The 25,937-nt window shown below is 45.8% G+C and overlaps 1 protein-coding gene across 1 annotated transcript in view; it reads right to left on the bottom strand.

Annotated features, from left to right (window-relative positions):
* Positions 1-20,382: 20,382 nt before the first annotated feature.
* The window catches only part of fkbp16 (FKBP prolyl isomerase 16), a 168,558-nt gene continuing 163,003 nt past the window's right edge, over positions 20,383-25,937 (bottom strand). Inside the window, exons 8-9 of the mRNA XM_078241000.1 lie at positions 21,821-21,958; positions 20,383-21,731 (exon numbers count right to left, since the gene is read on the bottom strand). Of these exons, the coding sequence (XP_078097126.1) occupies positions 21,645-21,731; positions 21,821-21,958 (225 nt within the window). The 3' untranslated portion in view covers positions 20,383-21,644. The remainder of the gene's footprint in view (positions 21,732-21,820; positions 21,959-25,937) is intronic.

The following is a 25,937-nucleotide window of genomic DNA, read 5'->3' as shown; positions in this document are numbered from 1 at the left end:
ACTCCATTTCTCCAGCTAAGTGTTGAACTGCTCAATCTTCTTATTCTCACGCGCACGAGCCACTGAGAATAATTCTGAGATTACTGCTCCTGAGGTCCTGTTTTCCAATTTTTTTTTCTAACTCCCTAAAATCTGTTTTCAGGACCTTGTCCCTTTTCTTACCTATGTCATTTGTCCAAATGTGGACCATGACCTCTGGTCCAAAGAATGTCCTGCACCTGCTCTGTGACAACCTAGACCATAGCACCAGACTATGATCCTAGCAACATACTATCCTGGAGTCACATCCATGGTTGCAGAAACGCCTATCAACTCCTCTAACTATAGAATCCCCTGCTATGATAGCACTTACGCTCTTCCTCACCCACTCCTGTACAGCTGAGCCACCCGTGGTGTCATGAACTGGGCTTTCGCTATAGTCCTCTGAGGAACCATCTCACTCACCAGTCTCCAAATTGGAATATGGTTAGAGAGCGAGATACTGCAGAAATCCTCGAGGTCATCTGCCCATTTCTCTTAGTAACTCTCATGGTCACCCATTCCCCTTATGCCTGTGTACGTCTTAGCTGCAGTGTGACCACCTCTTCAAGGGTGCTATTCACTTAATCCTCAGCTTTCTGCAAGCACCACAATGATTCCAGCCACCGCTTGAGTTCCTTAACCAGGAGCTTAGGTTTCTGCAGCTAGTGACATTTACCACAAATGTAGTCATTGAGGGTGCCTGTGTGACCTCCCACATCCTGCAGGATGCACATGTCAAATAGCTGGGAGGAACTGACATAACCAAACTTTCTATAAAGTCTTTACTTAGCTGTCACTTACCAAATGTCTCCTCTTCTCTGGCACTTCTTTATGTAATCTCGTCATCTCTCCCTCTGGCACCTCTTTACAATGTTCCTCTATGTTCTGCCTCTCACCTCTCTTTATGTAATCTCTCTGCTGAGTCTCCCTCTCACCTCTATGATGTCCCTCTGTGAAGTTGTACGAACTAAGGAATAGCATGATGGGAAAATTGGTCAGCTATTTGGTACAATACAAGCAAGGCTGACTCCGCATAACTTAAGACTGTGAGTAAATAAAACAAGATAAGGTCAGGGATGACGGAGTCACCGACCTTCTTCTGTTACATCAAAGGGCAAGATAAGGGTATGAATGATGAGACAAAGAGTTCCAGGAGGTCAGCAGGTTGTGCCATGATTAATGATATTGCTTATGATTCTATTACTGATCAAATTCCTGAATATGCTCTGGTCACGCAAACTGATAATGATTATGTATAAATACTGAACTGATTCTTTGTGTAATTACGGACTTGAGGTGAAATTAGCAAGTTGTACCAACTGCTCTCTGAACTCAAGTATCAGCCAAAACTGCATGCAGTGTTTCGTAAATAAATACTAGTTGTTTTGTCGGAACAAACTTTGTTGAGTTTTTCTATCACAGTCAAGAAGCAGGAAAGTTTCCACTTCAACATTTGGTGCTGCGAAGCAGAAACCAATACCCTGAGTGAATTCCGTGGGGGACTGAAGAAGTGATCGAGCCACGACCCGGAGGGGAGAGACGGACGCCGGTACAAGGTAAGATTCACCTTGGTCTCTCTCTCTCGGATCGGTGCTACGACCCCTCGTCCCTGATGGAGGACACTAACAGGTGACGGTATGAGAATCTAAATTGGACTGTGAGTCGAGTCTTTAGGGTCAGGGACCCAATAGAGTGTTTAGGGTCAGGGACCCGATTGTGGCTAGCCTAAGGTCAGGAACCCCTTGATCTCGTTTTACATCCGGATCAGGGTTACACAGGCTTAGTTTGGGTCAGGGACCCTGTGATTTGAATAGTCTGGGTCAGGGACCCTGTGATTTGACTTTGGTACCAGGAATTCTTTTTATTAACATTTTTGCCAGGGGCACAGTATACTGACGTTATGGGACAGAGTTTAGACAAAACAGGGGGAAATTCTCCTTTGCTTTTTTTGTGTTCTGAGTCCCCCACTCAGGAACGTAATTTACGTCGATTAAGTGCCGCATTAAACAGTAAACGGGGAAATAGAAGAGCAAAAAGGGGTCATGAAATGTTCTTGGCAGACAGGATTAAGGAGAATCCCAAGGCATTTTATTCATACGTTAGGAACAAAAGGGTTGTCAGGGAAAAAATCGGACCTCTCAGGGACAAAAGTGGGGAATTATGCTTGGAGCCCAAAGAAGTAGAGGAGATCCTAAATGAATACTTTGCGTTGGTATTCACAAAGGAGAGGGATGTGTTGACTGGGAGTGTCTCGGAGGGGAGTGTTGAACCGTTGGAGAAAACCTCCATTACAAAGGAGGAAGTGTTAGGTTTGTTAGAGAATATAAAGACTGACAAATCCCCAGGGCCTGATGGAATCTATCCAAGGCTGCTCAGGGAGACGAGAGATGAAATCGCTGGGCCTCTGACGCAAATCTTTGTCTCGTCGCTGGACGCAGGTGAGGTCCCAGAGGATTGGAGGATAGCTAATGTGGTCCCGTTATTTAAGAAGGGTAGGAAGGATAACCCGGGTAATTATAGGCCGGTGAGCTTGACGTCCGTGGTGGGGAAGTTGTTGGAGAAGATTCTTAGAGATAGGATGTATGCACATTTAGAAAGGAATAAACTCATTAACGATAGTCAGCATGGTTTTGTGAGAGGGAGGTCATGCCTCACTAACCTGGTGGAGTTTTTTGAAGAAGTGATCAGAATGGTTGACGAGGGAAGGGCCATGGAGGTCGTCTATATGGACTTTAGTAAAGCGTTTGACAAAGTCCCTCATGGTAGGCTGGTGAAAAAGGTTGGATCTCATGGGATAAAGGGGGAGGTGGCTAGATGGGTGGAGAACTGGCTTGGTCACAGAAGACAGAGGGTGGTAGTGGAAGGGTCTTTTTCCGGCTGGAGGCCTGTGACTAGTGGTGTTCCGCAGGGCTCTGTATTGGGACCTCTGCTGTTTGTGATTTATATAAATGATCTGGAAGAAGGTATAACTGGGGTGATCAGTAAGTTTGCGGACGACACAAAATTGGCAGGACTTGCAGATAATGAGGAGCATTGTCAGAAGGTACAGAAGGATATAGATAGGCTGGAAATTTGGGCAAAGAAATGGCAGATGGAGTTCAATCCTGATAAATGCGAAGTGATGCATTTTGGTAGAAATAATGTAGGGAGGAGCTATACGATAAATGGCAGAACCATAAAGGGTGTAGATACGCAGAGGGACCTGGGTGTGCAAGTCCACAGATCCTTGAAGGTGACGTCACAGGTGGAGAAGGTGGTGAAGAAGGCATATGGCATGCTTCCCTTTATAGGACGGGGCATAGAGTATAAAAGTTGGGGTCTGATGTTGCAGATGTATAGAACGTTGGTTCGGCCGCATTTGGAATACTGCGTCCAGTTCTGGTCGCCACACTACCAGAAAGACGTGGAGGCTTTGGGGAGAGTACAGAGGAGGTTTACCAGGATGTTGCCTGGTATGGAGGGGCTTAGTTATGAGGAGAGATTGGGTAAACTGGGGTTGTTCTCCCTGGAAAGACGGAGGATGAGGGGAGACTTAATAGAGGTGTATAAAATTATGAAAGGCATAGATAGGGTGAACGGTGGGAAGCTTTTCCCCAGGTCGGTGGTGACGTTCACGAGGGGCCATAGGTTCAAGGTGAAGGTGGGGAGGTTTAACACAGATATCAGAAGGACATATTTTACACAGAGGGTGGTGGGGGCCTGGAATGCGCTGCCAGGCAAGGTGGTGGAGGCGGACACACTGGGAACGGTTAAGACTTACCTAGACAGCCATATGAATGGAGTGGGAATGGAGGGATACAAAAGAATGGTCTAGTTTGGACCAGGGAGCGGCGCGGGCTGGGAGGGCCGAAGGGCCTGTTCCTGTGCTGTATTGTCCTTTGTTCTTTTGTTCTTTGTAAATTGGGTAAAGATATTTGGCCACTAGGTGGCACATGGAACTTGGAAAATTGCACTGCAGCAGAAAAAGCTATTTGGACGAAAAATGCAGGTTCCAAGTGGAACACTTTAATTTCAAAATGGAAAAAAGAGTCGGCTAGGTGCCGCGAACAATCGTTATTAATGAGTTGGAGGGATAACGCCCGTAAAAGAGGGATTGTTGAATGTGTGGATGGGAAATCGAAAGATTGGGAAACATTAAAATTGGAATGTGAACTTTGGGATAGGAAGCATCATGGGACGAAACGACAGGATAGGGATAAGAAATCATCGGGCGATAGGCAGGTTGGGTGAGCCCATCAAATTAAACAATAGGAGGATCCTCCCAGTTGCTCTGGCATGCCGCTGTTTCCCTATTCAGGCGATACGGAGGAAGAGGAAGAGTTGACCCCTAGAAACGCTCTGTGGGTTAAAAATCTCCTCGCTGCTGTTCAGCTTCCTCGTCAATTGGCTGTTATTAAATGTGCTGCACACACGAAGGGGGACACTCCTGTGCAATTAGGGAATGCCCGTGCTGATTCAAGTGCTGAGGAGGCAGCTGTATCGGCCTCTGTGATTGTTCCCACTGGAGGTAATCAGGCTCTAAATCGGGTACCTGCATTAGGGACGAAGGGCATGCCAGAGATAACTGAGGTTCAACAATTACAGAGGGATGCCTCTGATTCTGAGCGCACGCTATGGAAGTCAATGGGGTGTTCGCACTCATTGACACGGGACCTCTGGCTTACTCCAGTTGTGATGTGGAGATGCCGGCGTTGGACTGGGATGAACACAGTAAGAAGTCTCACAACACCAGGTTAAAGTCCAACAGGTTTATTTGGTAGCAAATACCATAAGCTTTCGAAGCACTGCTCCTTCGTTAGATGGAGTGGAAATCTGCTCTCAAACAGTGCAAACAGACAGAATCAAGTTGCAGAATACTGATTAGAATGCGAATCCTACAGCCAGCCAGGTCTTAAATGTACAGACAATGTGGGTGGAGGGAACATTAAACACAGGTTAAAGAGATGTGTATTGTCTCCAGACAGAACAGCTAGTGAAATTCTGCAAGTCCAGGAGGCAAGCTGTGGGGGTTACTGATAATGTGACATAAATCCAACATCCCGGTTGAGGCCGTCCTCATGTGTGCGGAACTTGGCTATCAGTTTCTGCTCAGCGACTCTACGCTGTCGTGTATTGTGAAGGCCGCCTTGGAGAACGCTTACCTGAAGATCCAAGGCTGAATGCCCGTGACTGCTGAAGTGCTCCCCCACAGGAAGAGAACAGTCTTGCCTGGTGATTGTCGAGCGGTGTTCATTCATCCGTTGTCGTAGCGTCTGCATGGTTTCCCAAATGTACCATGCCTCGGGACATCCTTTCCGGCAGCGTATCAGGTAGACAACGTTGGCCAAGTTGCAAGAGTAGGTACCGTGTATCTGGTAGATGGTGTTCTCACGTGAGATGATGGCATCCGTGTCGATGATCCGGCACGTCTTGCAGAGGTTGCTGTGGCAGGGTTGTGTGGTGTCGTGGTCACTGTTCTCCTGAAGGCTGGGTAGTTTGCTGCGGACAATGGTCTGTTTGAGGTTGCGTGGTTGTTTGAAGGCAAGAAGTGGGGGTGTGGGGATGGCCTTGGCGAGATGTTCGTCTTCATCAATGACATGTTGAAGGCTCCGGAGGAGATGCCGTAGCTTCTCCGCTCCGGGAAAGTACTGGACGACGAAGGGTACTCTGTCCACCGTGTCCCGTGTTTGTCTTCTGAGGAGGTCGGTGCGGTTTTTCGCTGTGGCGCGTCGGAACTGTTGATCGATGAGTCGAGTGCCATATCCTGTTCTTATGAGGGCATCTTTCAGCGTCTGGAGGTGTCTGTTGCGATCCTCTACACAGTATTCTACACAGGATCTGCTGTTTGAGGTTGCGTGGTTGTTTGAAGGCAAGAGGTGGGGGTGTGGGGATGGCCTTGGCGAGATGTTCGTCTTCATCAATGACATGTTGAAGGCTCCGGAGGAGATGCTGTAGCTTCTCCGCTCCGGGAAAGTACTGGACGACAAAGGGTACTCTGTCCACCGTGTCCCGTGTTTGTCTTCTGAGGATGAGGATCCTCCTCATCCGAGCAGATCCTGCAGACGCTACGACAACGGATGAATGAACACCGCTCGACAATCACCAGGCAAGACTGTTCTCTTCCTGTGGGGGAGCACTTCAGCAGTCACGGGCATTCAGCCTTGGATCTTCAGGTAAGCGTTCTCCAAGGCGGCCTTCACAATACACGAACTGATTCTTATGGCCTCAGCATTGGAACAACTGGCAAACATCATGGCGGCAAATGCCAGGGCAACTGGACAGGCACTGGCCGAGGTCTTGGCTGAGCTGGTGGCTGTCCGGACCGTGGCATTACAAAATCGAATGGCTTTGGATAATCTGTTAGCCTCGCAGGTAGGAACGTGTGCCATTGTAGGTCAGGAATGCTGTACTTATATCCCAGATGCCTCTGAAAATATCACCAACCTGGCTGACCATATTAAGAGACAGGCTGATCAAATTCAAGAGATTGGCCGTGAATTTCATGATTATGACCCACCGGGTTGGTTAGGATGGCTGGGTCATAAGAACATAAGAACATAAGAAATAGGAGCAGGAGTAGGCCATCTAGCCCCTCGAGCCTGCCCCGCCATTCAATAAGATCATGGCTGATCTGACGTGGATCAGTACCACTTACCCGCCTGATCCCCATAACCCTTAATTCCCTTACCGATCAGGAATCCATCCATCCGCGCTTTAAACATATTCAGCGAGGTAGCCTCCACCACCTCAGTGGGCAGAGAATTCCAGAGATTCACCACCCTCTGGGAGAAGAAGTTCCTCCTCAACTCTGTCCTAAACCGACCCCCCTTTATTTTGAGGCTGTGTCCTCTAGTTTTAACTTCCTTACTAAGTGGAAAGAATCTCTCCGCCTCCACCCTATCCAGCCCCCGCATTATCTTATAAGTCTCCATAAGATCCCCCCTCATCCTTCTAAACTCCAACGAGTACAAACCCAATCTCCTCAGCCTCTCCTCATAATCCAAACCCCTCATCTCCGGTATCAACCTGGTGAACCTTCTCTGCACTCCCTCCAATGCCAATATATCCTTCCTCATATAAGGGGACCAATACTGCACACAGTATTCCAGCTGCGGCCTCACCAATGCCCTGTACAGGTGCATCAAGACATCCCTGCTTTTATATTCTATCCCCCTCGCAATATAGGCCAACATCCCATTTGCCTTCGGTCACGGATTATTTGATTGGATCTTTAAGGCCTTCATGATTACTACTACTACTGGGGATAGGATTGCTTGGTTGCTTATGTAAATGTGTTTTTAATCGGGTCATGGATATACCTATTTAATTAGTTGTCATGATATGACAAAAGGAGGGAATGTGAAGTTGTAAGAACTAAGGAATAGCATGATGGGAAATTGGTCAGCTATTTGGTACAATATAAACAAGGCTGACTCTGCATAACTTAAGGCTGTATGAGTAAATAAAACAAGATAAGGTCAGGGATGACGGAGTCACCGACCTTCTTCTGTTACATCAAAGGGCAAGATAAGGGTATGAATGATGAGACAAAGAGTTCTAGGAGGTCAGCAGGTTGTGCCATGATTAATGATATTGCTTATGATTCTATTACTGATCAAATTCCTGAATATGCTCTGGTCACGCAAACTGATAATGATTATGTATAAATACTGAACTGATTCTTTGTGTAATTGTGGATTTGAGGAGGAATTAGCAAGTTGTACCAACTGCTCTCTGAACTCAAGTTTTCAGCCAAAACTGCATGCAGTGTTTCGTAAATAAATACTAGTTGTTTTGTCGGAACGAACTTTGTTGAGTTTTTCTATCACAGTCAAGAAGCAGGAAAATTTCCACTTCAACACCTCCACTCTCTCCCACCCCTCCTCTTTATGAAATTGCGCCCCTCTATGCCTCTTGTACCTCTCCATGAAGTTTCGCTGTTCTCTCTCCTTGTGTCTCTTTATGGTGTCTCTCTCCCTTTCGCACCACTTTATGAACTTATGCCGCTTTCTCTCCCTCTCGTCTATCTTTATGAAACCTCACCACTCTCTTTCTCTCGCACCTCTTTATGAAGCCTTGCTGCTCTCTCCTCCCTTTATCCTCCTGGCTCCACTCTGAGCCTCGCTCTTTCCCATGCTCTATTATCTTCCTGGCTCTGGAACTACTGTGAAATTTCAGTAAGTCACGGGCGTTGTTCTCTAGCTTTTGTTATTCTGCAGGTGGGCATTGTTGATAACTTCAACACAAGCAGATTTTCATGTCACTCAAGTTAGACTGTTCCATATTTCACTGTCTAAGTTGTACTGCAGCAAAGCTCCTTTGACAACACCTTCTAAACCTACAATCTCAACCACCTAGGCAGACAAGGATGGCAGTTGAATGGGAAAGCCACCACCTGCAGGTTTACCCCCCAAGCCACACACTATCCTGACTTGGAACAATATCACCATTCCTTTACTGTCACTGGGTCAAAAGCATGGAACCTACACTGTCGGTGTACTTGCACCGCATAGATTGCAGTGGTTCAAGAAAGCAGCTCACAACTACCTTCTCAAGGGTAAGGATGGGCAACAAATGCCTTTGAAAGCCACGAATGAATCTGCTTCCACCACACTCTCAGGCAGAGCCTAACCACTTGCTGCGTAAAAACGTGGTTCCTCGTGTCACCATTGCTTCTTTTGCCAGTCACTTAAATCCGTAACCTCTGGTTCTCAATCCTTCCACTAATAGGAACAGTTTCACCCTGCCTACTCAGTCCAGATCCCTCATGATTTGGGATACCTCTATCAAATCTTCTCTCACCCTTCTATTCTCTGAAGAAAACAGCTCCAGTTTCTCCAATCTATCGTCATAATTGAAGTCCCAGACTCCCGGAATTCGTTCTCATCAATTTTTTCTGCATCCTCTCTAATGCCTTTACATCCTTCCTAAGATGTGGTGCCCAGAACTGGGTGTGATACTCTAGCTGAAACCAAACCAGTGTTTTTTATAAAGATTTATCTTAACTTCCTTGCTTTTGTACTCTGTAAAGCCTGGGATCCCGTATGCTATATAAAACACTCTTTCAACCTTCCCTTTGACCTTCAGTAATTTACACACGCAAAGACTCAGATCCCTCTGCTCCTGCACCCCCTTTAGAATTACATCCTTTGGTTTACATTGCCTCTCTTCCTTCTTACTGCCACCCCCCGCACCCCACATCACACTTCTCTACATTAAATTTCACCTGCTACCTGTTTGCCCATTCTACCAGCCTGCCTATGTCCTTTTGAAGTTTAACATTAAAGAAGTAGCATTGGAGAAAATAATGGGACTGAAAGTTGATAAAGCCCAGGGACCCAATGCTCTACATCCCAGAGAGTTGAATGAGGTGGCGATAGAGATAGTGGATAGTGGTCATCTTTCAAAATTCTGTACATTCAGGAACAGTACCTGCATATTGGAAGATTGAAAATGTAACCCCACTATTTAAGAAAGGAGGAAGGGAGAGAATGGAGCAACTACAGACCTGTTAGCCTGATATTAGTAGCGAGGAAAATATTCAAATCTATTATAAAGGATGTAATAACTGGACACTTAGAAAATAATGATCTAATTGGACATGGATTTATGAAGGACAAATTATACTTGGCAAACCTGTTGCAACTTTCTGAGGATGTGACGAGCAGAATAAATAAGGGAGAACCAGTGGATTTAGTGTATTTGGATTTTCAGAAGCTATCAAGAAGGTCTGTAGGATCTATTCATTCCTTCGAATAGACGAAGATGGCACTGGTACGGAGTTGAATTTTATTGAACAGAACTTAAAATTAAATCATTACAGAAAGCGAAAAACTGGAGAGAGAGAGATACTGGCTTTTTATGCAAGTCTGGTACTGCTCAAGGCAGAACTCAGAACAGACTGAACAAGTCTTGAAAACAGACTTGACCCAAACTGAAAACATATGACTAAAATTACAATATATGTGATTCATTATGTGTGTTATTGAAATTGTTCGGCACATGCTGTCTCTAACTTAGAGAAACAACTTGCAGATGTTGTTTATGAAACATTTTGTTTGGCTTATGAGAAAGCATGTTTTTGCTTGCATTGTACTTTCAAAAATGCAGTCAATTTTCCTAGCTAACCCAGCGTGCCTTGTGAGTCTTAAAATGTGGTCAAATTAAAACTGAGTTAATTTTTTAAGCTTAGCCTTTAAATGTAATTGCATAGGCAGAAATATCTTAAATATCTTAAAATGAAGTATTTGCATAAATGAAACAAACCATTCACATGCTCAACAGGTCCCGTACAGGAGGTTAGTGAACAAAATTCGAGCACGTGGGATGAGGTAATATACTGACATGGACTCAGGATTGGTTAATGGACAGAAAACTGAGTGTAGGAATAAATGGACTATTCTCAGGTTGCCAGGCTGTGACTGGTGGGGAGCCACAAGGATCAGTACTTGGGCCCCAGCGGTTCACAATCTTTATCAATGATTTGGTTGTGGGGACTAAATGTAATATTTCCAAGTTTGATGACAGTAGGTGAAGAAGTGAGTTGTGAGGAGGGTACAAAGAGACTTCAGGGGGATTTGGACAGGCTTGGTGAATGGGCAAGAACATGACAGATGGAATATAATGTGGTTAAGTGTGAGGTTATCCAGTGGGTAGGAGGGACAGAGATGAAAAGTATTTTTTAAATAGTGAGAGATTGGGAATCGTTGGGTATCCTCATTCCAAAACCACTGAAAGCTAACATGCAGGTGCAGCAATTAGGAAGAGAAATTGTATGTTTTCCTTTCTTGCAAGAGGATTTGAGTGCAGGAATAAAAATGTTTTGCTTCATTTATATAGAGCCTTGGTTAGGCCGCACCTGGAGTATTGTGTACAGTTTTGGTCCCCTTACCTAGGGAAGGATATACTACCACAGAGTGAGTACGATCGATGTTCACCAGACTAATTCCTGGAATGGCGGGACCATCTTAGGAGGAGAAATTGAGGAGACTTGGCCTCCAGAGTTTCGAAGAATGAGACATGACCTCATTGAAACTTTACAAAATTCTTAAAGGGTAGGTTCAGAAGGGATGATTCTCTTGGCTGGGGAGTCTACAACCAGGAGATAGTCTCAGAATAAAGGGGAAGGCCATTTAGAACTGAGATGAGAAAGAATTTCTACACTCAGGGGGTAGCGAATCTCTGAAATTCTCAGCTCCCTGCGGGCTATGGGGGCTCAACCATTGAGTATGTTCAAGGCAGAGATCAATTGATTTCTGTTTACTCATGGCATCAAGAAATGCAGGGATAGCATGGGAAAATGGCATTGTAGTAGATGATCAGCCATGATCAACCTGAATGGTGGAGAGGGTGAATGACCTATTCCTGCTGCTATGTTTCAATATTCTTACATTTCACAATGCTTCCAAGTGCATCCACAAATTTTGAAATTGTGCCCTGTACACTCAAGCCTAGGTTATTAATATATATCAAGAAATGCAGGGGGTCTATAATAACTCCTGGAGTTGGCTGTAAAGGAATGGTGCTTTGTTGCACAAAATAAAATAACGCAAAACCACAAGCCTGTGGTGAACACAAACAGGTCCCAACCGAGGCAATGCAATAATGGACCCACTCAGGGGCCTGCTTTATACAGGGCTTGGTATACTAGCTCCACCTGGTGAATTCATTGCCAATCCCCAGGGAGCTCATATTCAAGTCTACAGGAAGGTTAGTCACTGATTCCCCATGCAAGTCATGAGGATTATCACAAGGTCCAAGCACCAACTCCTGGAAAACCCATCCTTCCTCCAAAACAAATAATCAATCACCACTACCCTCTTTCTTTCTGACATTCAGTCAATTTTGTACCCATTCTGCTGTTGTTCCTGGATGGCTTGGCTGTTGAGGTCATTTTTAATTTAAAGTATAATAATTTGGAGAGAAGGCATCTCAGAATGGAGGCACCTTCTCTCTCGCTTACCTGAAAAGGTAGACTGCAGCTCCTTCAAATTTGGACATCCACCTATAGACGTTCCAGTCTTGTGAGCCCAGCCACCAATCTGAAGTGGGCAACAAGTGCTTCCTCTGGTCATTGGCCAACTTGTGGGAAATTAACGTCGGTGATTGCTGCCCCAGATTGTAGGCTTCTGACACCCCTTTGACCATGAGGGTACTTTTATTCCAACCAAAGAACCCAATTCAAATTGAATCCAATTCATGGCCCCCAGGTGAGGGACAAACAAGATCCAAGCTGACAGGATGAGGCATTGCCCCCCATCTTGGGCTTGATCTGATGCTTCACCTTAGCCAAAAGGCCAAGATGGCTTTGAAAAATTGCATCAGGCAAAGCCTCGGTTTAACCTCATTGGCTACCTTGATCCTTTACTCTGGGCAAACCACCATCGTAGGTGTCAGCACACCCCAAGTGCAATGGACCAGCCCCTGCCTAATCATGGTTTCACCCCTGCCAGCTAAGTGATGGTAGGGCTGTGAAACCAACGGGGAAAATCCTGTCCAAGGTTACAAGCTGACCAAGGTCGGGAAAGAAATATTTCAAGATAGACTTGCAGGAGGAGAAATGACATCTCTGAAAGTAATGGATGAGAGAAGGACAGTTATGAGATAGGATCTTGGCTCATATGATCAGGAAGTAGAATCAGGAAGTGTGGTGATTAGGAATGACAAGGGTCATAGCAACTCGGGGCAATTTGCAAACCAAACAGCACCATTTTTTCCTGCACCAAAACATGTCGTGATCCGTTGAAATTTGGCATTCTTGTCTTTGTCCTGATGAGTCCAAGATGAAAAGCTTCAGCAACATGTCATTCTTTTCAACAATATTCAAGTCCTGTACTGCCAAGAGACTGTTAGTGGTTAGGATCTGAATGGAGGGCTGTGACAAGTGGCGTTCCTCAGGGGTCAGTACTGGGACCTTTGCTGTTTGTAATATATATAAATGATTTGGAGGAAAATATAATTGGTTTGATTAGTAAGTTTGCGGATGACACAAAGGTTGGTGGATTTGCGGATAGCGTTGAGGACCATCAGAGGATACAGCAGGATATAGATCGGTTGGAGACTTGGGCAGAGAGATTGGAGTTTGGAGTTTAATCCGGACAAATGTGCGGTAATGCATTTTGGAAGGTCTAATACAGATAGGAAATATATAGTAAATGGTAGAACCCTTAAGAATATTGATAGGCAGAGAGATCTGGGTGTACAGGTACACAGGTCACTGAAAGTGGAACGCAGGTGGAGAAGATAGTCAAGAAGGCATACGGCATGCTTGCCTTCATTGGCCGGGGCAGTGAGTTTAAAAATTGGCAAGTCATGTTGCAGTTTTATAGAACTTTAGTTAGGCCGCACTTGGAATATAGTGTTCAATTCTGGTCACCACACTACCAGAAGGATGTGGAGGCTTTGGATAGGGTACAGAAAAGATTTACCAGGATGTTGCCTGGTATTAGCTATGAGGAGAGGTTGGAGAAACTTGGTTTGTTCTCACTGGAACGGTGGAGGTTGAGGGGTGACGTGATAGAAGTCTACAAGATTATGAGGGGCATGAACAGAGTGGATAGTCAGAAGCTTTTTCCCAGGGTGGAAGAGTCAAATACTAGGGGGCATAGGTTTAAGGTGCGAGGGGCAAGGTTTAAAGGAGATGTACGAGGCAAGTTTTTTACACAGAGGGTGGTGGGTGCCTGGAACTCGTTGCCGGGGGAGATAGTGGAAGCAGATACAAAAGTGACTTTTAAGGAGCATCTGGACAAATACCTGAATAGGACGGGAATAGAGGGATACAGTCCCCGGAAGGGTAGGGGGTTTTAGTTCAGTCGGGCAGCATGGTCAGTGCAGACTTGGAGGGCCGAAGGGCCTATTCCTGTGCTGTAATTTTCTTTGTTCTTTGTACTTTAGGCCATTGGCTAAAGCATTAAGCAAGAGCTTGTAACGAAAGTAATGTAATAATCATATAGGACTTTAATCTTCACATAGAATCATAGAATCCTACAGTGCAGAAGGAGGTCGTTCAGCCCATTGTGTCTGCACCGACCACAATCCCACCCAGGCCCTATCCTTGTAACCCCATGTGTTTACCCTTCTAATCCCCTGACGCTAAGGAGCAATTTAGCATGGCCAATCAACCTAACCCGTACATCTTTGCCAATTTGATTAGTCCACTCCAAAGGTAGCCAGGAGATGTTAAAGGCCAAATACTGCAGATGTTGGAATCTGAAACAAAAACAGAAAATGCTGGAAAATCTCAGTTGGTCTGACAGCATCTGTGGAGAGAGAATAGAGCCAACGTTTTGAGTCAGGATGACCCTTCATCAGAGCTGAAGACAAGGAAAATAGGACAAGATTTATACTATGTGGGTGAGCAGGGGTAGGGTTGGGGGACTGTAATTCGTAGAATGGCACAGACAAAAAGAAAAATGGGATGTAAATTTTTGATTTGATTTATTATTGTCATACGTATTGGGATATAGTGAAAAGTATTGTTTCGTGCGTGCTATACAGACAGATGATGAAGATAAAGGCTGAGATTGGTGCTAAGAGTGTCCATTGAGACATCGGAATGTGTGAATGGCAGAACAAAGGTGTAGAGTATCAAAAGACAACCTGAGGAACGTGGCAGTTGGTCCCTGGGGGGAGGTGGTTGGGGGTGACGGGAGGGAGGCGGCTGTCGGAAATCAGGATGTTAGAAGCAGAATAGTAAAAAGAAAAATGTAAAGTAATAGAAATGGATGAATAAGATGAAAAGAAGAAATGAAATAAAATAAATAGAAACGGGGTGAAGGGAAGAGTTGATGCTCTGAAGTTGCTGAACTCAATGTTCAGTCCGGAAGGCTATAAAGTGCCCAATCGGAAGATGAGGTGCTGTTATTTACGTTGGGCTTCACTAGAATATTGCAAAAGGCCAAGGCCAGACATGTGGACAGGAGAGCAGGGTGGTGTGTTGAAGTGGCAAGAAGGGCTGGGTCCTGATTGTGGACAGACCGAAGGTGTTCTGCAAAGCGGTCACCCAGTCTGCATTTGGGTCTCTCCGATGTAGAGCAGACCACAGCGGGATCAGCGGGTGCAATGGACGAGGTTAAAGGAGGTGCACCTGAAAAGAGTGTTTGGGCCCTGGGACGGTGAGCAGGGAGAGGTGAAGAGGTAGGTGTTGCATCTTCTACGATTGCATGGGAGGGTGCCATTGGTGGTGGGTGAGGTGGAGGAGTGGACCAGGGTATCTCAGCGGGAACAGTCCCAGCTGAATGCTGACAAGGGGAGTGAAGGGAAGATGTGTTGATTGGTGGCATCATGCTGGAGTTAGTCAGGAGATGAGTTTGCAGAATGATTTTGTGACAGTTAGCCACAATAATATGTTGTGGAACCAACAAATAATAAAGCTATTTTAGATCTAATATCGTGAAATGAGGCAAATTTCAATAATAATCTCAAAGTAAAAAGCCTCTGGGAACTGGGGGATCATCGTACAATTGAATTCCATATTAAATTTGAAAGTGGCACACTACAGTTTTAACAAGAATCTTAAACTTAGACAAAGGGAGGAGTCCTGGCTAAGGTTGATCAGATAAATAGACTAAAAGGCATGGCAGTAAATCAATTAAGTAAAACATTCAAAACATTCAGCAAAATAATGTTGTTAGTAAACAAAAACATAGAAAGAAAAATCCATCTGTTGCTTCCAAAGAAAGTTAAGGATAATTAGTATTAGATTAAAAGATGAGGCTCATCGTTTTACAAAGAACTGTAATAAGCCTGAAGATTTGGTATGTTTTAGAACCAGCGAAGTTTGACTAAAAGTTTATAAAAAGGGGGGAAAAAAATGGAATGAGATTGAAATAGCCAGGAATATAAAAACAGATTGTAAAAGATTTTATAAGTAGATAAAAAGGAGGAGTGGCTGTAGTAACTGTTGGTCCCTTAGAGACAGAGACAGGATAAATTACTGTTGGGGATGACATAATGACAGAACCATTGAACAAATATTTTGTGTCTGACTTTAGAGTAGAAGATACAAATTATATACCGGTAAGAGAGATAAACAAGTGGATAATAAGACCGAGGAACTTATAGTAGTTAGTGTCACTGGAGGAGAAATGTTGGAAAAAACCTAAACGCCTGAATTATACCACCCCGCCTGCCCATGGGAATCGGGGCGGGCGAGGGACGCACAGTGGGAAGATCCGTCGACCTCGGGCGGGATTTTACGCATCTTCCCTTCACTTCCCTTGTCAGCATTCTGCAAGGACCGTTCCCTCTGAGACACCCTGGTCCACTTCTCCACCTCACCCACCGCCAATGGCACCCTCCTATGTCGAAGGTGCAACGCCTCGGGACAAGCAAGGCTGTGAAATCCCGCCCAAAGTATTAAAAGCTGACAATCCCCAGGACCTAATAGCCTCCATGCTGGGATTTTAAAAGAGATTGCCATAGCGATAGTGTACGCACTGGTTGGAATTTTCCAAAACTTCCAAGGTTCGAGTTCAATCCCTGTGAATTGGAAGTTGGTAAATGTAACAGAAAGAGAAAACAGGGAAGCACAGGCCAGTTGGTCTGACACCATTGGTGGAAAAATGTTGGAATCTAACATTAATAAAATGTTAGCAATGCACTTAGAAAAGAATAGTATGACCAGAGGAAACTAGCAAGGTTTTATGAAAGGGAAATCGTGTTTGACAATGTTGAGTCTTTTTTAGTGAACTCAAGGGTAGATAAAGGGGAGGCAGTAGATACAGTATATTTGAATTTCCAAAAGGTATTCGATAAGGTACCAAAGAATAATTTAATATGCAAAAATGATGGCCCTTATGAATGGAGGTAATATATAAGCATGGATCAAGAACTGGTTAATGAAAGGAAGCAGGGAGTAGGGATAAGCAGTGCATTTTCAAGTTGGCAGGTGGTAGCTTGCGTGGATCTCATAGAAACATACAAAATTCCAACAGGACTAGACAGGGTAGATGCAAGAAGGATGTTCCTGATGGTGGGGGTGTCCAGAACCAGGGGTCACAGTCTGAGGATACAGGATAGACCATTTAGGACAGAGATGGGGATAAATTTCTTCACCCAGAGAGTGGTCAGCCTGTGGAGTTCGCTACCACAGAAAGTAGTTGAGGCCAAAACATTGTATGTTTTCAAGAAGCAGTTAGATACAGCCAGTCCAAAGATGTGCGGGTTAGGTGGATTGGCCATGCTAAATTGCCCAGTAGTGTCAGGGGGACTAGCTAGGGTAAATGCATGGGGTTATGGGGATAGGGGTTGGGTGGGATTGTGGTCGGTGCAGACTCGATGGGCCGAATGCCATCCTTCTGTACTGTAGGATTCTATGAATTCTATAATAGCACTTGGGGCAAAGGGGATCAAAGGATATGGTGGGGGGGGGGGGGGGTGGGAGGATCAGGATATTGAGTTGGATGATCATAATGAATAGCCTCCTCCTGCTCCTATTTTCGATGTTTCTATGAGTGCCACAAAGATCACTGCTGGGCTATTTACAATCGATATTCATGAGTTTGTTGAAGAGGTGAAGAGTAATGAATCTAAATTCGTTGATGAAGGCAGGGCAGATGGGAGTGTGTGCTCTCAGCGTGGTACAAAGAGGCCGTGAAGCAATATACGCCGGAATTCTACCGCCTTGCCCGCCACGGAATCAGAGCGGGCGAGGGTCGGACGACAGAAATGTCCATTGACCTCGGGAGGGGTGGGGGAATTTCCAGTCTCGCTCGAGCGAGGCTGGAAAATCAAACCCATAGACAGGTTGGGTGAGTGAGCAACAAGTAGTACATGGAGTATAATGTGGGGAAGTTTGGTAGTAAGATTAGAAAAACAGATTTTTTTTTTAAGGGATACAAGTTGTAATTGTTGATAGTCAGATAGACTTGGTCCATTCATACAGGAACACAGTAAGTTAGTGTGCAGGTACAGCAAAACAGAAACATTCTGACCATTGTTTCAAAGCACGGTGAAGCAAAATAGCAACCAAAACTGGGCGACACACCTGTCAGCTGGCACCGCAGCGGCACCAGTGGTGGGAGGCCTGTAACTGCAGTTTGATGGGTGATTATTTGGGAAAGACTGCAAATCTTTGAAACATCAAACGGAAATTGGAAATACTCAGCAGGTCAGGCAGCATCTATGGAGTAAGAGATACAGCTCCGATGAAAGGTCACCGACCTGACACGTTGGCCAGAATTTTACCGCCTTGCCCACCCGAGGCTCGTAAGATCCTGGAGAATGCCGTTCTGCGAGCCTCGCCCCCCCCCCCCCCCCCCCCCCCGATTCCTGGGCAGGTGTGGCGGTAGAATTCCGGCAATTAACACTGTTCTCCCTCTCTCTGCAAATGCTGCCTGAATGGCTGAGTATTTCCAGCATTTCCTGTTTTCATTATCATTCATTTATAGAATTGCTTTCATAAAAGGCTGCCTCCATGGTAATTATTGATGTGAAAATGTTACTCAGAATGGTGACTTAAGAGGTCAGGTACGTGGATACTAAAGTGTAACATACTTCAAGTAAACGTTACTTCCTTTTTAAAGGGTGTCCCGATCTCTGACAAAAGATACAGGAACAACGCTACCACCCCCACACACATACAGAGACCCCCCCCCCCAACCATGGATATGGGGTACCCCCTGCCCCACAGACATGGGGAATACCCCCACCCACCCCACAGACATGGGAAACACCCCCCCCAACCCCACAGACATGGGGAATACCACCCCACAGACATGGGGAACACCCTCCCCCCCAACCCCATAGACATGGGGAATACCCCCACCCACCCCACAGACATGGGGAATACCCCCACCCACCCCATAGACATGGGGAATACCCCCACCCACCCCACAGACATGGGGAACACCCCTCCCCAACCCCATAGACATGGGGAATACCCCCACCCACCCCACAGACATGGGGAATACCCCCACCCACCCCACAGACATGGGGAACACCCCTCCCCAGCCCCATAGACATGGGGAATACCCCCACCCACCCCACAGACATGGGGAATACCCCCACCCACCCCATAGACATGGGGAATACCCCCACCCACCCCATAGACATGGGGAATACCCCCACCCACCCCACAGACATGGGGAATACCCCCACCCACCCCATAGACATGGGGAATACCCCCACCCACCCCACAGACATGGGGAACAACCATGCACACACACACACACAAAAGAACAACCCAACCCCAACCGATAATGGGAAATGGGAACCACATCCACTCCATGGAGCTCCCCAGAGGGGCCCGCCTTGACACTACCCCCTGGAGGCAATGACAGGGAGCAGTGCTGGGGCCTGTCTCTCTCTTCCCCCCTTCCCCGGGGGTAATACTTACCTGTGTGCTCCCGGCAGGTTCCTATCACCTGGTTCTTGTTTTTATAAATCAATTGTAAACCTCGGGGAATTCCGATTGTGGGGGACAATGAGGCAGGAAGGCCGCTAATTGTATGTAAATTTATTGAAATGAGGTTCCTGACCTTCCTGGGTGGGAATCTGGTTATGTCACTGGTGAGTGGGTACGGGGAGAATCAGAAAACAAAATCTCTCAACGAGATTCTCATTTTCCGTCTCTCGATATTTTGCGCCCATATCGCTGTTTGTGCTCACAGCAAAAGCAGGAGTAAATTCATGGCACATGTGTAAATCCCTCTCCCCAGCCTGGAGCACATCATCTGCAGTAATGTGGGAGTGCAGCACTGTCAGAGGCACTGTCCTGGGAAAGATGAGAGCAGGAATAATCAGTTTATATCTTCAGGCCCTTATTTCTTGCAGTAAATATGGTGCCCGACCACCGAGTGGTAGAATAGAATCATAGAATCTCTACAGTGCAGAAGGAGACCATTCGGCCCATCGAGCCTGCACTGACCACAATCCCTCCCAGTCCCTATTCCCATAACCCCACATATTTACCCTGTTAATCCCCTGACACTCGGGTCAATTTAGCTTGGCCAATCAACCTAACCTGCACATCTTTGGACTGTGGGAGGAAACCGGAGCACCCGGAGGAAACCCACGCCGACACGGGGAGAATGTGCAAACTCCGCACAGACAGTCACCCGAGGCCGGAATTGAACCTGGGTCCCTGGCGCTGTGAGGCAGTCGTGCTAACCACTGTGCCACCGTGCTGCCCCTGTATCTGTATCCTGTGCAATATTAAATAAACCTGCTGGTGTCCAGCCTGTATATTAGCGTCCATCAAGTTTTTAATCAAATTTATTTATGAATTTTAATGAAACAAAGATACATTTGATGAACGGAATCCAGTTATAGAATCGTCAATCGTACAGCGCAGAAGAGGCCCTTCGGCCCACCAAGTCTGCACCGACACGTGAGAAACACCTGACCTCTCGTCTAATCCCATTTACCAAAACTCCATACCCTGCTACAAAAAGCAATGCCATAAATTAAATAAAAGCACATTTATTTTCCAATGATTCTTGCATTCATTATGTGTAAAGTGTGCGATGAGAAACAAGTCAGAGGGTAAATGATTATCAAGTTATCTACTCAAACTTTTCAAATTCAGAGTGCCAATTACTATATCAGGGCTTGACCTCTCTGTGACTTGTACAAGAAAACTATGTGAAAGGGTTGTAGGATATATACTTGAAATTCCCCAACAAAATCTTCCCTCCCACTTGGAAAAAAGATTCTACAATTGCCCAAGATTATTGGCATTCGAATTTATTTATTGAATCAAGGAAAAGATTTGCAAACTGCTTTGCAACAACTATAAGGAGGCTATTTGGCCCATCATGTCTCTGCATGACAGATTTGTACAATTAGCGGCCATATTTCCAATGTAGTCACTAATGTTTGCAGAAATATTTCCAATGTTTAATTGGCAGATGATTTATTTTACATTCATGGGACATGGGTGTCGCTGGCTGGCCAGCATTTATTGCCCATCCCTAGTTGCCCTTGGAGGGCAGTTGAGAGTCAACCACATTGCTGTGGCTCTGGAGTCACATGTGGGCCAGACCGGGTAAGGACGGCAGATTTCTTTCGCTAAAAGACATCAGTGAACCAGATGGGGTTTTCCAACAATCGACAATTGTTTCATGGTCATCGTAGATTCTTAATTCCAGATATTTTTTATTGAATTCAAATTCCACCATCTGCCGTGGCGGGATTTGAACCTGGGTCCCCAGAACATTAGCCGAGTTTCTGGATTAATAGTCTAGCGATAATGCCACTTAGCGATCGTCTCCCCCTAAGTGCGGTGGATGTCATTGTTAAATCTGACCCTTGATATTTTTCAAATTGGTTGTCCTGTCTGAATAGTGCTGTGTACTTTACATGATTAAAATAACGAAGCTCTGTTTAATACAGTGTAGGAATTTGCAGTGAATTATCTAGTCACATTATTATCACTGCAGACAACGTAACATTTCAGTGTAGTTTCCTAAACGAAACTCCTGAGCTGAGCTTAGGAACTGCTTAAAACCTCCTACTCTCTAAATGGGCAAATGCTGCATTGAGGCTATTTTAAAATATAGATCTTCCCTCCTTTTCCTCTTCCCGTGAGAAGTGTCAACATCGGAAAATGTCGAGACGCCAGCCTGTCCAGAACAGACTCATCCGAGTTGGATGGGTCTTGTGCAGCGAGCGGCCTCTGCAGTGTCTTGTCCATTTGCTGCTACTTAGCTGCTTGCTACCATGACGATCGAGGTCACCACACCTCCAATGACCACTGCCACCGCTCCGAAAATCCACTTCCAGGGGACAGCCTGCAACACAAGGTGGAGTTTTAGCGGCAGAATCGCAGCGATCCTTCTAATTGTGGATTAGGTTAAGTGCAGGAGGGCGGATACCATACCAGGCCAGGTTTGTGTGGGGCTGGAAGAGGCGTTACTGCTTTCCCCTCAGGTTTCTGACACGTGTTGTTCTTTTGCTGCAGGGGTCCTGTCTGGCCGGTCTTTATCTTAACTAGTTTGGAGAGTTCTGCATGAATGGCCTGGGAATGAATAAAAAACCTGTTAATGTTGATTGACAGCACCTCTGGATGTACTTTATTCATTGACAACACAAACGAAATCGCCAGTTTTTAAGAAGATTAGAGAAACGGACATTAACCATCGGATCTTTCCATGAAGATTATTGCAGGTGGTGTCTCGAAACCAGTAACCTCGGAATGTTGTTCATGCCAGATTTTCACAGTAGCTTCATTGCAGCGTTACATAGAAACATAGCAACTAGAATCAGGAGTAGGCCATTCGGCCCTTTGGGCCCGCTCTGCCATTCATTTTGATCATGGCTGATCATCGAATTCAATGTCCTGACTCCCCCCTTCCTCCCCATATCCCTTGGCCCCTTTAGCCCCAAGAGCTATATCTAATTTCTTCTTGAAATTACACAACGTTTTGGCCTCAACTACTTTCTGTGGTAGTGAATTCCACACATTCCCCACCCTCTGGGTGAAGAAATTTCTCCTCACCTCAGTCCTAAAAGGTTTATCCCTTATCCTCAAACTATGACCCCTCGTTCTGGATTCCCCCACCATTAGGAACATTCTTTCTGAATCTACCCTGTCCAACCCTGTTAGAATTTTATAAGTTTCTATGCGATCCCCTCTCACTCTTCTAAACTCCAGTGAATATAATCCTAACCGACTTAGTCTCTCCTCATATGACAGACCTGCCATCCTCGGAATCAGCCTGGTAAACCTTCGCTGTACTCTGTCTATAGCAAAGACATTCGCCCTCAGATAAGGGTGTAAGCTTTAATGTAAACCTACTTGTGACACGAACAAATAAACTTTACAATTTTGGATCTTGTCGGTTTTCAGGTCAAGGGTCATTCAGACCACCTGAAAAGACAGTCATGCAGAGGCGAAACTAGTTGGGGCCCCACTGCGCCAGTGCAGCACATAGCCGAACAAGCCACTCAGTTATTTAACTCATCTAATAATTGAAATAATTCAAAGCACTGCAGGTTTTCAGATAGCCGGATTTGAGACATCAAAGGACACCAATCACAAACCTATCTATCTCTGTCTTAAATACACTCAAGGACCTGGCCTCCATAGCCTTCTCTGGCAATGAATTCTCCCTGTGTCTGCATGGGTTTCCTCTGGGTGCTCCAGTTTCCTCCCATAGTCCAAAGATGTGCAGGTTAAGTGCATTGGCTGTGCTAAGTTGCCCCTTAGCATCAGGGGGGCTAGCTAGGGTAAATGCATGGGGTTGTGGGGATAGGGCCTGGTGAGGTTGTGGTCGGTCTGACTCAATGGGCCGAATGGCCTCCTTCTGCTTTGTAGGATTCTAGATAAATTTAGCATGGCCAATCAACCTAACCCACACATCTTTTGGAGTGTGGGAGGAAACCGGAGCACCCAGAGGAAACCCACGCAGACATGGGGAGAACGTGCAAAGTCCACACAGACAGTCACCCGAGGCCAGAATTGAACTCAGATCCCTGGTGCTGTGAGGCAGCAGTGGTAACCACTGTGCCGCCATGCCACCTGTGAAATAAGAGATTAGGAGCAATACTTATTATTGCAAACATCTTGGTTTGTAGATGGTAATATTTGTCAACATGAATGTCTTGCTTCAAACTAACTTCCGACAATGCAAGGCGTAAGTACAAACTCTGTGGTTTGAACAGGCTACCAAATAAACCTGTTGGACTTTAACCTGGTGTTGTTAAAACACTTACTGTGTTTGAACAGACTTGCAGAAATGCAATTTTTAAAATCGACAGCAGAGGGCAGCCTTAGCTAATAATTCTTGGTAGATGCTCTAGCTATCAAAGGTACTCCAAGTGCTCTAAGCTGGTATCTCTGGCTGTTCCAATTTCCATCTCTCTGTCTCAAATCTATTTCCCTCTCTTTGAGAACTGGATCAGCATCCCCTATTGGCTGTTGGTTTTTGCGAAGTGCTTATTCCCTGCTTTGGAAGGTTGCAGGTTCAAGTCTCCCTCCAGAGACGAGACTGTGTCCAGAGTAGCATCCACATCTCCCCCTAGCGACAATAAACCAAGGCCCTAGTCTGCCTTGCGTGCTGGCCAAAACCTATCCCTCAACTAAAGCAGCAAAAAAACTAATGACCTGGTCATTGCAACACGGCTGTTTTTCGACCCTAGGATATAGGAGCAGAATTAGACCATTCGGCCCATCATGTTTGCTCCACCATTCAATCCTGGCTAATACGTTTCTCAACCTCATTCTCCCGCCTTTTCCCCAAAACCTTTGATCCCCAATCAAGAACCTATCTATCTCTGTATTAAATATACTCAATGACCTGGCCTCCACAACCTTCTGTGGCAATGAATTCCATAGATTTGCCACCCTCTGGCTGAAGAAATTTATCCTAATTTCAGTTGTAAAGGGTCCTAAGGGTCCCTTTATACTTCCCTTGACACTAAGGGCCCCTTTACACTGGGGCTGTGCCCTCGGATTCTACTCTCTCCTACTAATGGAAACATCTTCCCCAAGTCCACTCTATCCAGGCCTTTCAGTATTCGATAATCATAGAAATCATAGAAACCCTACAGTGCAGAAGGAGGCCATTCGGCCCATCAAGTCTGCACCGACCACAATCCCACCCAGGCCCTACCCCCACATATTTTACCCGCTAATCCCTCTAACCTACACATCTTAGGACTCTAAGGGACAATTTTTAACCTGGCCAATCAACCTAACCCGCACATCTTTGGACTGTGGGAGGAAACTGGAGCACCTGGAGGAAACCCACGCAGACACAAGGAGAATGTGCAAACTCCACACAGACAGTGACCCGAGCCGGGAATCGAACCGGGGACCCTGGAGCTGTGAAGCAGCAGTGCTAACCACTATGCTACCGTGCCGTTTCAATGAGATCCCCCCTCATCCTTCTAAACTCCATCGAGTTCAGACACACAGTCCTCTAACGCTCCTCATACGTTAAGTTTTTCATTCCTGGGATCATTCTCATGAATCTCCTCTGGACCCTCTCCAAGGCCAACATATCCTTCCTTAGATACGGGTCCCAAAATTGTTCGCAATGTTCCAAATGTGGTCTGACCAGAGCCTGATGAAGCCTCAGCAAGATTTGGATGCTGCGTTTCCTACATTACAACAGGAGCTACACTTTAAAAGTACTTCATTGGCTGTGAAATGTTTTGGAACCTTCTGAGGATCTGAAAGGTGCTATGCAAATGCAGGTTATTTCTGAAAGCTTAACCTACTCAATAACATGCCATGGCAACTTTTTGAAACATTAAAAGGACATGGCAATCCACTTCAGGGCTTGTACGCTTTGGATATCTGAATGCAGTTAAACATGGCACAGACGTTCTGGTCAGAAAATCTGTTCCTGTCACCTTTGAGATAAACATGGTAAAGATGTGACTATCTCTTGTTTTATTATCCCGACACATCAATGATTCACTACCAAAAACAACTTGGTAATCATGCAAATCCAATGTCACAGGACAAACCATGCTTGAGATCTAATGTTACGCAGAGACACTGTGATTTCTACAGAGAGAGACACTCAGGGCCCTATTTTACCATTTTGATTCGAAGTGCTGGGTGATCTTGAAACTGGGAGTGTTTCAGATCCGGCTTTTAGACCCGTTCTCAGGAGCCCCCATACGCACTCTGCCTGAAAAAATATCAGCGATTCCGAATCGCACTGCAGAAGCCTGTGGGCGGGGCTTAATGCACCCGAAACCCGGCAGCTCCGATCGGCGCCCCCAACTGCGCATGCGCAGACAAAAAATAATAGAATGCTGCTCCCCTGCCACATCCGTCCTGGGCTGGATAATGCATCCCCCTGGTTCCCACAGACATTGCCCCACCACCCCCAACATTACTGACCCTCTTATCCCCCCCACCCCGCCCGCCACCCAGAGCGATCGTGGGCCCCTCCCCTCTTCCCCCACCGATTTCAGACAGAGAATCATTGGACGCTCAGTATGTACTTCCTCACTAACCCTCGCTGACGGAGCGTCCGAAT

The sequence above is a fragment of the Mustelus asterias genome, chromosome 24 (assembly GCF_964213995.1).
Source record: "Mustelus asterias chromosome 24, sMusAst1.hap1.1, whole genome shotgun sequence".
In the NCBI taxonomy this organism is placed as follows: Eukaryota; Metazoa; Chordata; class Chondrichthyes; order Carcharhiniformes; family Triakidae; genus Mustelus; species Mustelus asterias.
This window is presented reverse-complemented; position numbering and strand designations above follow the sequence as displayed.